Source organism: Ostrea edulis, chromosome 7 (assembly GCF_947568905.1).
Source record: "Ostrea edulis chromosome 7, xbOstEdul1.1, whole genome shotgun sequence".
Taxonomy (NCBI): Eukaryota; Metazoa; Mollusca; class Bivalvia; order Ostreida; family Ostreidae; genus Ostrea; species Ostrea edulis.
Window position 1 is genome coordinate 44,537,857 of NC_079170.1, and position 17,458 is coordinate 44,555,314.

General features: G+C 35.3%; 1 protein-coding gene across 3 annotated transcripts in view; it reads right to left on the reverse strand.

The window, feature by feature from the left end:
- Positions 1–1,185: 1,185 nt before the first annotated feature.
- LOC125654188 (microphthalmia-associated transcription factor-like) overlaps positions 1,186–17,458 on the reverse strand; it is a 30,332-nt gene continuing 14,059 nt past the window's right edge. For all 3 annotated transcript variants that reach the window (XM_048884010.2, XM_048884011.2, XM_048884012.2), the window contains exons 2-8: positions 17,227–17,440; positions 13,468–13,719; positions 11,208–11,312; positions 7,845–8,034; positions 6,145–6,220; positions 3,999–4,146; positions 1,186–2,879 (exon numbers count right to left, since the gene is read on the reverse strand). In XM_048884010.2, coding sequence (XP_048739967.2) covers positions 2,622–2,879; positions 3,999–4,146; positions 6,145–6,220; positions 7,845–8,034; positions 11,208–11,312; positions 13,468–13,719; positions 17,227–17,440 — 1,243 coding nt within the window. In that variant the 3' untranslated portion in view covers positions 1,186–2,621. The remainder of the gene's footprint in view (positions 2,880–3,998; positions 4,147–6,144; positions 6,221–7,844; positions 8,035–11,207; positions 11,313–13,467; positions 13,720–17,226; positions 17,441–17,458) is intronic.

The following is a 17,458-nucleotide window of genomic DNA, read 5'->3' on the forward strand; positions in this document are numbered from 1 at the left end:
CCCCCCAACATATTCCCATATAAAACTTCCTTCCCCTATACGGTTGCCCCGCCCAATTTCCAATGCATGTGATTTGAACAAACTTGAATCTACACTACCTGACGATGCTTGCATATTTATAGGACTAATAATGGCCGTTCTTCTTGAGATGTTCATATATATCCTCATGACAAAATTTTATTCCCTATTGCACCCTATACCACGGGGGCCATGATTTGGACAAAATTGACTCTTCATTATGTCAGGAAGCTTCCGCATAAGTTTCATATTTTCTGGCCCAGTGGTTCCATGAGAAGATTTTTGAACAGCCCCACTATTTTTTTTATTTATCCTTTTGAATATCTTCTCTTGAAAGCCTTCATTTCAACAAACTTCAATCCCCTTCACCCATGGACAGATTTGTGAAAAGTTTGGTTGAAATTGACTCAGTGGTTCTGGAGAATATGAAAATGTGAAAAGTTTACAATACAACTGACAGTCTCAGATTTAACCCAAATCTTAATTTTGTATTCTGTACGAGATTTATGAGGTTGATCACTGTTCGCTATAGATGTAGATGGGAGCGTTTTGTCTCCAGTAAACATACAGCGAACTTACCCCCCCCCCCCCCCCCCAAGCGTTTTGTCTCCAGTAAACATACAGCAAAGTTAAGCCCCACCCCCTAAATAGTTTATTAGGCCCGGCCGCATGCGTTGAAAAGGTACCGCATAACACACATCCAATTCATTTCTATATCTATGTAAATGAGGCAACTCTTGTGTTATAGATATTTATGCAAAACTTTCATCGGGTTTTCATAAAATTGGAAGTATATTTTTGATTAAATGTTTATTGAATACATACTCATTTATGTGCAAGTATACACTTACCGGGGGAATAGCAAGTAATGTGAAGCTATTCTTCATAAAACATGTGCATGACAAAGAAAAGGTAACTCATGCAACAGTCAATTATAACAAAAAAAGAAATAGAAAAAAACCTGCCTGCCTCATAAAAATTTGAGAAATCATTTTCATTTTTGCCTTAGCTTACCTTCTTTCATTTTAAACATATTGTATTTCGGAAAATTTTAAATTGGTTCCATAAGGCCTTCCAGTGTAAATCATGATGTTGAACATTTAAATCCCTCTAACACTTCCATAAGAGATTGAACTCTCTCTCTCTCTCCAATGATAATAATGCATGTATGTTTATATCATTCTTTTATTCCATCTTAGCAAAAGGAAATATACGACTGACTATAAGTTAAAACATGACACGTCCCTTTTCTTAACGTCAAGTTTAAAAAAGGTGTACTGATCCTAAAACTTAAATCTCAAATAATCCAAGTTTACCAAAGTTTAACATAATATACACAATAACGTTTTTTGTAAAAATATCTTAAAATGCTATCATGCATTTCATATCTCAAATAAGATTATAAACACAACAAACTGATATTTACAAGACACATCACAAGGATGAGAAACGATCGAATACAGTAGTACTGACATTAAAATGACATCAACAGTCAACAACCTACTACTATAAATGTATGTACATTATTCACATCTGTCTCGCATTCAAACACATCAATATGTCCTCCCTACAAACAGCCGTCAATGTTGAATCATTCGAATTTCAAATAAAGTAACAACCAAATATACTAAATGAATCTATGTGATATGAGAAATGTTTCAATTATTCTGTTAATTCATTTTATAGTAACTGGATGATATAAGATTTAGAAAACACATTCCTAAAAAAATTAATTTAACAACATTTTGATATCTATTGAATCAATTTTACAAGAGTCAGGCCTGAATTTCTCAAAAAAAATAACTTTAAGTCGAAACTGATATTTGATTCAAATTTTGACTGCTCAAATAAAAGAGAACTATATAAGTTTCCACAGTGAACGACCATCCATATGTAGATATAAAACTAACTCTCGTCCACATTCAACCACAACAACTGGAAAGAATCAACCACAACAAATTATGTACATTGACATCAATCACTTTTAAAACGTAGCACCAACAATTATAAACTCACAGAGCTAACAATATATCTGCAGTTTTAGATGCATATTTGTTCAGCCTTCAATGATGATATACATCGTACTGTCTTCCCTTCGACATTTTTAAACGTTAACATTCGATGTGTCGGTATTCCTTCACATCATCTGTACAAATCACAATACAGAAAAAAGTTGCCATTAGTTCATGTCATGATATAATATAACAAGTAACAATAATAAAAACACTGCACACAAATTACACGTTATACGGTGAGCTATTTACATCTTACGTGTCGACCACATCAATCACAGTATCACATCGATTACTGGACAAAGTGTCGGGGCATAGTGAGAGAATACATAAATATTCAGCGTTGTGAGAATTGCACTTTGGATAAAAAACTTTCTTCACGAATAAAGAAAGTTTTTTTGGAATGTCTGGACTACAAGGAAAGTCTCGGCAGATTCCATGTCATCCAGGGCGCTGTGAGGCATTTCTCTGCAACAATCTTAATACTTTCTTATTCACAGATATCCAGCATCCTATTCGAAAGTTTTTTCAGACTTTAAGATTTGCAGAGAGAAGTGGCATGGAACATCTTGGCACCACTTGAGTATCAAATCATAACATGTCCGATGAGTCATCAAGGTTACTGGGACTCACAGGTTCGGAGGACAGCATGGGGTCCGCATTCACAGGGGAGCTGTCCTCCATGAATTCGTCCATGTTATTGGGGAGACCCGCGAGTAAGTTATGAGGGAGATCAGGCTGGAATTTGGCAACTTGGTATGTGACTGGCTGTTGAGACAGTGTCAGTTGTTCTATTTCATTGTCAAGACCGGTCACCATTCCCTGAGATTTCATGATCAATTCCATTTGCTGAAACATAAAAATTCATGATCAAATAACATAAATACTGTTGAAATTTTTAGATTATTCCCATTTTTCAAGAATAAACTTTTTCAAATGATATGTTTATGAATCAACGGTGGCAACAAAAAACAATAACACTCCTTGTCACAAGGAATAATAATATGAAACATGCAAGCCTTATCACTAACCATTCAAAAGTTATGATCAAGGATAAAGTTTGAAGGTAAAGATCAAAGATCACGGTACCATAGGAAAGGTTTTGTCAAAATAAATCTATATGAAAGACCTAACATAAATAATTCAGGAGACATTGCTTTGGTTAACTTTCATTAAAAGTAGGTCAAACTTCAAGGTTAAGGTCACAAATTAAATATCTTTGATACCAAAAGGATGCATACATGAAATATTAGAGCCCTATCACTCACCAATCGTACATTAATATGAATAAGGTCAATGTTTCCGACAGACAGGATCAAAACAAAATGCCTCACTTCCCCCTGACTTTAGTTGCTTTTGTGAAACACTACACTCCTGGTCCCATTCAAAATTAGCCCAATTGACCCTGGCATCAATGAATGATCTCAATCTTTATCAATCATACAGCGCTGACCTTGACCTGGTAGCTAAATATATAAAGGTTCTATCCTAAATAGTTCTAAAGTTATGACCAAAGGGTTAAAGTTGCAGACAAAGAAAAAGACACAGCGACCAAGAACATTATCCTATCTCCTGATATTTGATCTCGAGAGCACAATTGAGACATACCACTTTTCAAAATTATCCCATACAACTGTCTAAGAATCTGAGAATCAGGGCCCGTGTGGTTGTGGTTTTATTAATTACTACTGTAACAGTGAACAAATTCTATCGGTGAAAAGTGTATAGTACTCAAACTTAACCCATATCTCCAACTTATAAATAAACAAGTGACTTTCTCGGCACAATAAACACTTGCAAGAAAGGGTGCTCAGAAAGTTCTTGCACCCAATAAAAGTTGCTTCACAGTAAACAACAGGATGAGAAACACAAAACAACACGGTCTGGTACCTGCATCCTGAGGATCACAATATAGAACACAAGAAGAAACACATAAAAGAAGAAACACATAACAGCACAGTGTGTTACCTGCATCCTGAGGATCATCTTTCTGTTGTTCATCTCCAGCTGCTTCTGCCGGCTCTCTAGCTGTTTCAGTCTGTCCTGGTCTTTCTTCAGCCGCCTGATGTACTCCACGGAAGCCTTCAGAATCGTTCCCTTATTCTGCCTCATATCTCTGTAAATAAAGGGAGCTTACTGTGACAGAAATCTACACACCTACAGAGCGGGAAGTTTAATATCTAAGGTCTAAATCAAGTGGACCCAGAAACATTTCTAAATCAAGAAATCAAAACTCCAGTACGTCATGGTAAAGTAATATATAAACCATTGAACTGAAATCAGAGATATACATGTATATAATGTCAAAATACTTTGCGATTGTCTTTGACCTTTACACAAGATCAATCATGGATATCCGATGATAACTTTAGTATTGTTGTCAGCAATTTAAACTTGGAAGTTTTCTGATCACGATTTTAATGATGAATTTCACCTCATTGTGACTATAATATCTAGCTAACTTCCATTTACTACTATTCAAAAATGTAAAAGATAATGGGAATTTAACTGTCAGTTACATTACATTAACAGTCATTTGTACACTACATAGAGTATACTTTAAGCATGGAATTTAATCAATGGCTATACCCTGTTTTAGACATTAACTAAACTTGCATAATTTGAGTGAGCTCTGTGGAGCTAAAATCTAACTTTGGAATAATTAGCTGCTTACACATCCTCAAATAATTCATTTTAAAACTTTAGTCATAATTGAACGGAAAGTACTGCGTAAAATAGAACACTGACTGTGTGACTCAGCCTGCAGTAACAGATTGAAGGGTCGCTACAGACAATGGAGCAGTACTGACTCATCCCCCTAAACACTTAACATGTACACAAAGTTCAACTCCTGTGACCCAATGGCGACAGGTGCTGACCATGTTACATACCAGATGTCGCCCAGGGTGACATCAACTTCTATGTTTATTTATAAATATTTTTTAATGAATGCATTAAATATATCAACAATAGATGAGAGAATTTCTTTCCCTTAAATTTCAGATCTTTTTATAAACAGGTTTAATCTTTTCAAAATGTCTAGATTCTCAATGCTTTATATTTAATCTATTTATGAGTATCACAGTACATCACCATCATCATTCCCATCTGTCTGCCCTGTATAATATCCACTTTGTTGCATTCAGCTTTTATAAAGGTTTAAGAACAATGAAAATTTTTTTTGTCCTTTTCATATAGAATGTTTCTATATATCCTTTTTCACTCGACAGGAATTAAGAATCATTTCTAAACTATAAGTGTGCTAGACTTTATAACAGAATCTCTTATAACTTACGGGTCTGTGGACTTTATAACAGAATCCCTTATAACTTACGGGGCTGTGGACTTTATAACAGAATCCCTTATAACTTACGGGGCTGTGGACATTATAACAAAATCCCTTATAACTTACGGGGTTGTGGACTTTATAACAGAATCCCTTATAACTTACGGGGCTGTGGACATTATAACAAAATCCCTTATAACTTACGGGTCTGTGGACTTTATAACAGAATCCCTTATAACTTACGGGGCTGTGGACATTATAACAAAATCTCTTATAACTTACGGGGCTGTGGACATTATAACAGAATCCCTTATAACTTACGGGTCTGTGGACTTTATAACAGAATCCCTTATAACTTACGGGGCTGTGGACATTATAACAAAATCCCTTATAACTTACGGGTCTGTGGACTTTATAACAAAATCCCTTATAACTTACGGGTCTGTGGACTTTATAACAGAATCCCTTATAACTTACGGGTCTGTGGACTTTATAACAGAATCCCTTATAACTTACGGGGCTGTGGACATTATAACAAAATCTCTTATAACTTACGGGGCTGTGGACATTATAACAGAATCCCTTATAACTTACGGGTCTGTGGACTTTATAACAGAATCCCTTATAACTTACGGGGCTGTGGACATTATAACAAAACCCCTTATAACTTACGGGTCTGTGGACTTTATAACAAAATCCCTTATAACTTACGGGTCTGTGGACTTTATAACAGAATCCCTTATAACTTACGGGTCTGTGGACTTTATAACAGAATCCCTTATAACTTACGGGTCTGTGGACATTATAACAAAATCCCTTATAACTTACGGGTCTGTGGACTTGGGTAGAAGTGTCCCCAGCTCCTTTATTCTGTCATTGATATTGAATCTCCTCCTCCTCTCAACTGTAAGAAATAAAACCAGAAACTATGTAATTCAGAGTCCTTAACCATCATTTTATATCAACATATCTGATAATTTTTAAATTTCCAGTGTATTTTTCTTTTCAATGTAGATCCCTTACATATCAAACATATATCTCTCTACATTTGTAGCATAGACAGCTAGATTAACCGGATTTGTATATATCAGTTTTGCATTCACTGGTCGTAAGATACATGTACTATCTCAGGTAATTGGTTTCAGTTTCAGTTTCACATTGCTGAAAATGGTTTAATGTCACACTTTAAAAATAATTTAGAATGGAAATGAGTTGTTTATAGGAAAATAAATTTTAAACACATTTAACAAGTACATGCAATATATTTTTAAAACAAATATTGAAAAAATGTCGCATATTTTCTAAAAATTGAGCACGATATGACAATATTTATGTACCAGGAACAAGATTACTTTCACAAAATAACAGATATGTTAAAGGACCACTTTATAGTGCCTGAATCTGTAGCTGAAGTGTCCTGCACTCTAGATCAAGATCAAAATAGATTTTACGATTAGCCTAACTGGTACTCCACATCAAAGAGAACACAGATATTGAGACACAGCTTCACCACATCACTCGACTTAAACATGTCAAACGTCCTCTTCCTACTGTGATACAATACACTTCATAGTCAGGAATCTATGCAGTTCAAAACACACAGAAAACACTCTCGTGAACTTGGAGAGTGCTTTACCTAAAGCATTAGAATGGGGCTCATTTCCTTACCGTATACTGCTGTAATGTTAATGTTAATGTAATGTATAGCAGGCAGTAAAATCATGTCTACTGTAGAATTTGGGGGCGTGCTGATTTATGGAGCTGTAAAACTGAGCCTAATAGGAATAGGATGACTTTTAGAGCTGTAAAATGATGTCTAGTGAAGAACTTGGAAGTGTGGTGATTCATAAAGCTGTAAAATATGTCTACTGAAGAACTTGGAAATGTGTTGATTCATAAAGCTGTAAAATATGTCTACTGAAGAACTTGGAAGTGTGGTGATTCATAAAGCTGTAAAATATGTCTACTAAGAACTTGGAAGTGTGGTGATTCATAAAGCTGTAAAATATGTCTAGTGAAGAACTTGTGGGATGGGTGACTTAATACAGAGCTGTAATGATGTCTGCTGAAGAATTTCATTGCAAATCTACCACTAGATATATAATGTTACATATCTAAACCCTAATGACACACATAGTCTAAGAGCAGTTTACATTTCAGATCACAACAGAAAAGACTTCAAAACTAGAAAACTGACAACTCAGCAAGGCCCCTGTTATAGATCTGACAATTGAAGGCCTGCCTAATCCAAGTATTATGTATGATATTTCCCAAAATCTTCCAAAGGAAATTTATATTATTGCATACCATAAATAGTGCTGACAGACAGAGCATTTACTATATATGGTACCAATTTTTTGGTGGAGTCATAACAATGGATTTTTTTTTTCTGTCTGGTCTGTGGAATAATAGTGACAGACATTTGAGTATGGCTTAATCAGGAGACCTTTATCCATCATTTTGCAAAATTATAATAAAATTCTATATGCATGAATCCCCCCCCCTGTAAATTTGGATCCACCACTTACTCATGTTATGATTGTCTTTTTTCTGCCTGTCTTTTGCCCACATCCGTTTTTCCTCCTCTGACAGGAATTCAGGCATCGGAAGATTTCCAAACTGATCTGCAAATTTCACAGGGCAGGAACTTGCTCCATTGCTTTTGTCTGGATCACTAGTGTCATTGTAGAGATCCAGAATGTTGTTGGTATGAGGTAGCTACAAAATGGAAATGAATATATTACAGTACATTTGTTGTTGGGAATGAGGTAACTACAAAATGGAATTGAATAGAGCTATTACATTACAGATGTTGTTGGGAATGAGGTAACCAGAAAATGGAGAACAATCTATTACACTATGCCACTGTAAAATGACTTTAATCTATAATTCTCAAAATCTTCAATGGAACACTCCAAAAATGAAATAGCCATGAATTAAAAAGGATATAATGAATGGGCAACACTTTAAATTTTATCCACTGTTGAAAATTAAAGCTATAAACAATCAGGAAAAAAAATCAAAATGATCACATCACACTATAAAGAACCTATTGATAATGAACTGAACTAATTAAGTTCATGTAATCTATATAAAACAAAGGATCTTAAATCAGAAATATAAATTATCTGTAACAGCTAAATCAGAAATATAAATTATCTGTAACAGCTAATAGTACTTGTGTGCTCTGCTCCTTTAACACTTGCTGACTTTCAGTGATTCTGTCAATAAACACAATTAAGTTTTATGTAATAATTATTAATATGCTTAAATGATTTCAGAGCACGGTGTTTCATTTTAATGATTTGAAGTCTAGTTTTTCATGATTACCACTGATTATTAAAAAAAATTGTAGTCAATGAATGAAATTATGATCATTATCTATTGTTGTGTCTTTCACACTTTGACAACGAAATGCTGTTAACAAGGTATCGTAAGAAGTGAAAGTTTATTAACCTTTCCAGTCAATTAGACTGTAAAATTTCTTCAAGCAATGAAAGCAATAAATACATATAAAAAATATACCCCCAAAAAATTCCAAAAAACTATCCTCATAATAAAAACAAATCTTGTACTGGTACATATGCACTAAAAGTACAATTAATATGTTGACAGTAAATTTACTCATACATTCCATTAAAAATAATAACTTTTTCAGTGCACACTCTTATGACACAGACACATGGAGCTTACATTTAGCCATAAATTAATTCAATTTATTTAAAACAACATTTTGTCTGAAATGCTTTTTCTTTAAAATATCCATATACATCTACCTTATATATAACTTTGAAAATCCTCATGGTGCAAAATCCAAACCCAAAACTTACAACACAGTGTCAACTTTAAGGATACAATAATTTAATATGTATTACTGATATGCATGAAATAGTTTCTTTGGAATATGTCACATGATTTCACATGAGCAAGTACCTTAATTTACACAAATCGGAGGGAGCATTGACCTTGAAGGAGGCCTTGATCATTCAGACTTACCTGCAAGTCACTTACGCATGACTCCAGCAAGGTAGTTATATAAAAAAGTATAGATGAAAGAAAGTAAAGACTGTATGTCCAAGTATTCTATTAATATCAACAGCATGAGCCCAAAATAAACTACTCAATAACTGTTCCAAGTACTTCTCCCAAGTACATTAACTGTAACATACCTGCATCTTATCGAAAAACAGAACATCATGCCACATGATTGAGTTCATTTCTGGTGAAGGGATGAAGTGTTAAACGGATACAGAAGAGAAAGTGACAGTAAAAACACACTGACAGGAAAAAAAATCACAGCTAATGATCACACTTGTGTGACTTAGTCAAGATCCAGATCCCCTCCAAAAAACACAAGTCAATGGAGGGCCTAAGTGTGGCCAGGCTAAGGGTTTAAAGTGGGCCTCTAAAAATTCTCCCCTGTTCAACGCACTTCTTCATATAACTTTCTCCCCCTCACTTTCAAGTTCAAAAGTCGTCAAACATAAGCCACTGGTGACCTCACTCGTAAGACAGACTAATTAACGGAGGATTTAAATCTTGCAAGGTCAGGAAAGGGGCGAGAAATTCGCCAAGTGCCGACAAATGGGATATTGTTTTGGGGGAGGTTAATGAAATGATTGTGGAAGTGTTTGTTTACCTGGTTGTTTGTTTCATGGAAAGAGGACAATTATCTCATCTTAATTACTATGTGTACTTTTAATTAACAATGAAGACCTTGTATGAAGTCCTAGGAAGGGGAAAAGTAAAACACCATCTGTAATCATCTGAATAATAATAAATGCATTAATCAGATGTATCTGAAGGGTAAAAAAGAAATTTAATCTCCTCAAATGTTCAATCCTGAACTAAACCAACACTTCGTTGTCCAGAAAGTACAAATAGTATACTTAACTTTGTTTACAGTCTGTCTCAGTTTATATGGTCAATGGCTCATGCATCAGGGATTCCACAAATGATAATGTCAGAGAATAAAAATATCTAAAGTACAGACGTGTCACCAAGCAGAATTATTGTCATGATTTCTGCATGCTGATGGTATAGATGTGGAATTAAGCCTGTTTTGAGTGAGCTCTCACTAACAATCAACTGTCTGGGATTTCTTCTGGAGACAATGGGTGGATGTGGATGAAGCAAACAGGAACTTTTAAAGGTTGAAGATAATGCCTTTTACATGCATTAACTTACAACGGAACAGACATCTGGTTGAAGACCCCAAAATTTTATGAGATTATCCACTGTGATGGATATTGTGGTTAGAAGAGGATTCCTTGGTCTCTCTATATAAGTCTATTGTCATTTGGTGGAGGGTTCTCTATAGTCTATAGTGATTTGGTGGAAGATTCTCTATAGCAGAGAAGTGATTTGGTGGAGAACTTTCTGATGGTCTATGGTCATTTGGTGGAGAGGACTCTCTAAAGCAGAGAAGTGATTTGGTGGAGAACTTTCTGATGGTCTATGGTCATTTGGTGGAGAGGACTCTCTATAGCAGAGAAGTGATTTGGTGGAGAACTTTCTAATGGTCTATGGTAATTTGATGGAGAGGACTCTCTATAGCAGAGAAGTGATTTGGTGGAGAACTTTCTAATGGTCTATGTTCATTTGGTGGAGAGGATCAATTCTCTATAGTTGAGAAGTGATTTGGCAGAGAATCCTCAATGGTCTAGAAGTATTGTGGTGGATGATTCTCCAAGGTGATTATTTAGTAATTATGGCGGCATGAAGATTACAAAAAGTTCTATTAATATCAGGCACTTGGTCAAGGAATGGGTGTTCTGTTAATTAAAAAGTTTCTATAAATAACATGTACTTGGTTGGGGGGTCTATAAATAACTCATCATGACAAACACTCCTTGACATGGTTGAGGGAGAGATATAAACAGACAACTTACTGTGGACGACATGTGGTTGAGGGAGGGCTCTAACAGATTCAGATCCTGGTCAACATTAGGGTCCACGGACTCCAGACTGATGATGTCATTAAGGAGATGGTCAACCTGTCAGAGAAAAAAATTAAAGTGGACATTGAGACCAATTCATCATCGGACATGTGAGTGTTTAGGGGCATGATTATTACATGTTCAAGGATGTACTTAATCCAATGATTTAAAATAACATTAAACAAAGAGAATTGCATAGTGATCGAACATAAATATCAAGAGGGTCCTCTCACAGGCTTCATCAGCATTATATTTGATCTGAACAAAGATCAACTTAAGAAAAATCCCAAGGTTAAATATAGATATTAACTGATATATATAGATTAACAAAGGAAGTGCTGTAATACTAATACTTCAGATTCTTATCTACAAAAAAATTACTTTTAATTGAAACTTAAGCTTTAAGGGAGATTCAGTATAGTCTCATTAATCTCCATTGTGCTGAATAACTTTATTGGCATTTGCCTTCTTCAACAATTTCAATGGAGGAATATAGCTCGTAATACTAAGAAATTTAAGCAGATCGAGACACAAACTTGATTGAAATTAATGATCCAGATTAATGCTGGAGTATAAAGTTTCTACATATAATTACATACAATTATTTCAATATCATAATTAACCTAAAATTCCTTTAAATCAATTGTTGCACATGAATTATATTCAACATTAGAGACATCCTAATCAGATTTGTATTCTTGTGAATGCTTTGAAATTTGTTCCTTCACATGATCTTGACCTTGGATGAATAGACCCTGAAGTATTGTCTGGTCATCAGCAACTTTTGTGCCACGTAGGAGTTTCTTCTATTTCTCCAGAATAACTTTAAGAAATTATTTTAAAGTGACCTTGGCCAGATGACCTTAAAGTGATTAAGGGTCATGAAAAACTGCTCTGTCAAAAACAATATATATTCAAAAGAATAAGCCGTTATGGCCTTTCTGTTAAAGTCAAGGTCAGAAAATTTTTAATTTCAAACTTTATGTGACCTAGGCCTTAATACTGACCAAATGACCTCAGTTCAGGGTCAAGACATATTAATCAACCTCTGCATCACCTATGAGTTCAGTCTCTGTAGTACAGAGTCTTCACATGAACATGAAGTGTGACAGGTGGTCACTTTTCAGATGGTCATCTGGCCAGATCGGCATGGTGATTCCTGTACCCTCACACTCTGTTCGTGGACCCATGTAGATAAAATTTTTTAAATGAAATTATGTAAGTGTTACTGTAGATTGTTGATAATAGATGAGTATTTAATATTTGCATTAATTTGTGTGAAATTTCTTTTTCTCTGTCATGAAATCAGAAGTACTGATTTCATTCATCACTGATTTATATACAATTGAGTATTAAATCTTTATCTAGTGTGCAGAGCGTAACAATCATGGAATTTTTTCATACCCAGACCCTGATGTTGATGGTAATTTTTGTGAAATAAATTCTAAATACTATAGTATTTCAACAAGCAATACATTACCACACTTACTGTCAATTATAATTTACAGTTTATGTGAAAATATTGAAGAGTTTAATATTTTTCATTTCTTTAAATATATCTGTATCTATTTTCAATCACATGTAAGATTCTACCAACACCCATTTAGTGAATTCAATGTCGAAATGTTAGTACAAATGACGATCGACTGATTTTCATTCCTCTGACACACAATGAATTCCTAAAACAACCTTATAACGTTTTAATTGCCGACAAAATTAAGGAAGTACACTATGTTTGCCATCTATCGATCCAGGAAACTTTTACTTAGTTATCATAAATCCTATTTAGCAAAAATTGAGTTCATTATGTTTATCTTTATTTATCAACACTTTATCTTGTTCTGTCTGTATTACATATCATGATGCAAGAATTTATCTGTCAGTGTGTGTGTGTGCCCTTGCTAATATATCTCAAAAATGTGTTACTTAGGGCAATCAGTGTTTAAAGGCTGGCTTTTAAAATGTATCATTCAGTTCAAAAGAAATTTGAGCAATAAAGCTTTTGATGGTATACCTTCAACAATACACAACAAAATATATTTCAAAACTCACAATCTTAATAGATTTCTCAAGTTTGCAATGTGTAAGCATGAAAAATCCCTTCATTCACACACGATTTGTTCTTCCCTGTTTTATAAATTAACATGTATATCATCTATGTTTTACCAAATGTAAGTAAATCCTGTATCAAGGGAGATAACTCTGAACTTACCTCATTAAAATCCGAGACACTGTTTGTAGCACTACTGAGTCCCATACCAGATAGCGGGCTGTCTGGATCCACTGGTGCGCTTCCACTGACCGTCGTGGGCACCATGTTAACCCCGGGCATCTGAGTGGTCAGGGCAGGCATAGACTGGGCGGTGGTGGTCACTTTGCCCGAATTGTGGAGAAAGAGGTGAATCTGTCTTTTCTGGTTTTGGCTGACATGAAACTGTGTTGGATTTTCTAGCTGTGTTTTCACCTACAGGGCAGAGAGGGGAAAAAAAACTATTCTGTTAAATCCCCAATCACACAGTGAGAAAAAACAAACTCCCTAATGTTTTTTTTCCTGAATCACCAACATACAAATAATAGCCACATTAAAAACTTAACCCCTACTCTCTCTCTCTCTTCCTGCACAGAAGAATGAACAGGAAATTTTTTTATACACGGTACTAATGTCTCCACTCAGTTGTGCAGTCATTACAGTCAGTGCATCAGTGTGTGCCCGACATTCTGCCCAAGTATGAAAAAAAAACTAAAAACAAAAAACTTTTTATAGTTTTATTTCAAGTGGGTTTGTAGACTGTAGACTGTTTGTGAATGTCTGCCATTAGTTTTAGGTCAGTGACAGGGTAAGGCCGAATCTCGGGGTCCATAGCTCCGCGGACAGAGTCACCATTTATATAAACAGGTTAACACCCTCCCTATAAATCAAGTCCTTTCAATACATGTATAATACAAAAATTAGTGCTACTGTGTATAAATGGGCATTGGTTTTTTTTAGTATACATGTACTTTGTTGTGATTGTTTTCGGGGTAGGAGGAAAATTGCTTATGATTTAATTAAATACAGGTTGATCATCATGCACAGGAAATTCAATTATGCCCGGGCATTGAATGCATGTGGTGACAGAAAGTATGCACAGTATATCAGCTAGGGGAGACTGTACAGAGAAGTGGTTAAACATGCACTGCTTTTCAATGCTGTGACCCCAGTTCAATCCTCCGGATCGGCAGTGAGGATACCATGGTCATCCAATCCGGTTTTCTCCCACATCAACGGTCCAATTACATCCATGCTACTGATAAGAGGCATTACTGTAAGATTTACAATTTATTTGTTTAATCCTCGTAAGATAAATATTCCCGTGGGGATCTGGGTTAAAATAGGTCCTCACTACCCCTTTGCTTGTCGTAAGAGGCGACTAAATGGGGCAGCCCTTCGGATGAGACCGCAAAAACCGAGGTCCCATGTCACAGCAGATGTGACACAATAAAGATCCCTCCCTGCTCAAAGGCCATAAGCGCCGAGCATAGGCCTAAATTTTGCAGCTTTTCACCAGCAATGGTGACGCCTCCATATGAATGAAAGATTCTCAAGAGAGACGTTAAACAATATTTAATCAATCAATCATAAAATGAATAAAGTTAAACCAATTAAAATGTGATAATCTGTCAGGAGTGATCCAATTCAAATTGATGTCCAAAGTTCTCACACTATTAATTTGTTTCATCGTAATGTAATGTACTTGTAGAATTACTGAGACAGGGTGAACTCAAAGTCCAAGTAATCATACCACTGAATAGCAGTTACTGTCAATACAAACAAGCGGTCTACCTTACAGAAAATCATAATACATGTAATACACGTGTATAATTAATTACAAGACAATTTCATCATGCTGAATTTCTGTTTTTTTTCTTCATAATCCCGTATTATGTACTAGCTACGGCTATACACTTAAGAAATCCAAACTCCTGAATCAAACCAAGATAGCGTCATGATGACACCAAGTACAACATGCTATGTCTGTAACTCAAAAGCTAAATTCTCTAAAACAACACTATATATATATATATATATATATATATATATATATATATATATATATCAAATGTATTCAGCTGTCCTCAAACATTAGTTTAATTTGAATCAATCGGACAATTTCATCCCGTTACTAGATTAAGTGTTAATGTAATCATCACTTTGCTCTGAACTTTGATCAATACAAACAACTTCACACAAACATTCCCATTTCAAGTCAAAAATTCACGCTATTAACAGTATAAATTACATGTACCTTCACAGTTTCCATGACAACAGAATCTTTAAACTTCCTTCACCATGTTCGCAATCTAACTATACGATAATTTGATAATTTCATCGAGTTTAACAACGGTCCACTCTGATACAAATCAAAATATCTCAAAGTTCAAAGGTGGACAATGTCAACAATACGACTTGGCCGTTAATGTGCATTACGGTGGTCTACCGTTTGCACTGCTGGTTCAGTCTTGTTTAGTGTACCTTTCTATCAATTCCTCCATTGCTGGACAACAACCCATGGGGATAACCTTATATAAATTACATATATTTGTTCAATAAACATAAACAAACTCTTTTTCAGACAGCAACGTACATGCATTCTCACAAGTGACACAGAAAATGAATTAAGCTGCAAGTTGACATGGGGACATATCAGGTTGTCATCCGACTGCACCTCAAAATGTATATATGTTACGAGAATTGCACAAATTCAGAAGGCAATTGGGTTATCAACAATGTCCCCCCCACCTTGTAAACAAAGGACTATTTGTACACCACACTGTCAACAGAAACCGTGGGACTTAGTGTTGATAATTGAACTTTGTGTCCGCAATCTCGGTGCAAGGAAAACCGGCTGAAGAGATAATGATGCAATGTACATGTATCTCCTCCACTTTATTAACAAGGTCCCAGACCCTCCTATTGGGATTGGATATTTCCTGGGTTGATAATTATTTTCACAGAAATGTCTTCATTCCTTCAAGCAGTTAATACATATGTACCCTTATACAGTCACAGACAGCATAAAATACCCAACAGATTTACTTTTTATAATATTTGATTGCAGGTTTAATTATAAATAACAGGTTTCTGGACAAGACAACTAACCCATGGAAGCTATCCTCATTTCTCATCTTGAGACTGCAAACAATGCTATCTTAGAATGCCTTGTAATCTTACACCTATAATGGCAAAACATGAATCAAGCTTTAAGAGAAATAACACATCGACATAACGGTTAAATTCCTTTAATCTAGCTAAACACAAATGGAAATATCAGCAACACATTCCTTGTCCTTTTAAGCCTCACTGCCTAGCCTGATATTCGCTTTCGAGAAGTGGACAAGCATCGCCTAAATGTCTGTCCACTCCTCTAACCAGCCGGATAGACCAGGGGGTGAACTTGTGATGATGTTGATTTGAACATTGTGGGTTAATTTGCACCTTTTTATTTTTTCAGTTACTTTCAACAATCACTGCATTTTTTAAAAACTAAATAAGGCAAATTTGAAAGTTTTTGATTTCAAAATGTCATTGTTAACACATCAATAACAGTTGTCTCTGATGTTCACCTTTACACCAGTTAATTGTATAGAATTACAAGATAAAATGCATCTTTAAGGTTACAATTATCAACTGAAGGAAGAATTCATTAGTTTACAGATTTCTTAAAGATAATTGATAATTTACAATTGTACTGCATCCGGACATCCAGATTTAGAAGCTAATTTTAATGTCCTTCCTCTCATTATTTAAAGATGTCACAGTTGGGCATGCTCAAAAATAAAAATAGCAATTCTGGGAAATATTAAGTCAATCCAGAGATGTTTGGCCAGCTACTGCATTTAAATGAGAGATAATCTGACTAAAACAAAAGCCGCTGGTGGCCTCTCTAGGTCTTTGTTTTTCAAGAGCTATTAAAACTTGTATGATACTTACAGTAAGTATGCTGGTAGGAACCTCTGTGCTGGTGAGACTTGTGGGGGCGGGGATCTGAATGGTCTGTGGCTGCGTCTGTTGGGCCGGCTTGAAGGACTGGGAAAACGTTGGTTCCTTCCTCTGGTCTTCCTGGGCCGCCTGCATCTTCATCAGCTGAAGGCGTAGGTTGGCTCGCAGATTGCCACGAGGCATGTCCAACTTTGTCATGTTGGCACTGCAAAAGAACAAAAAT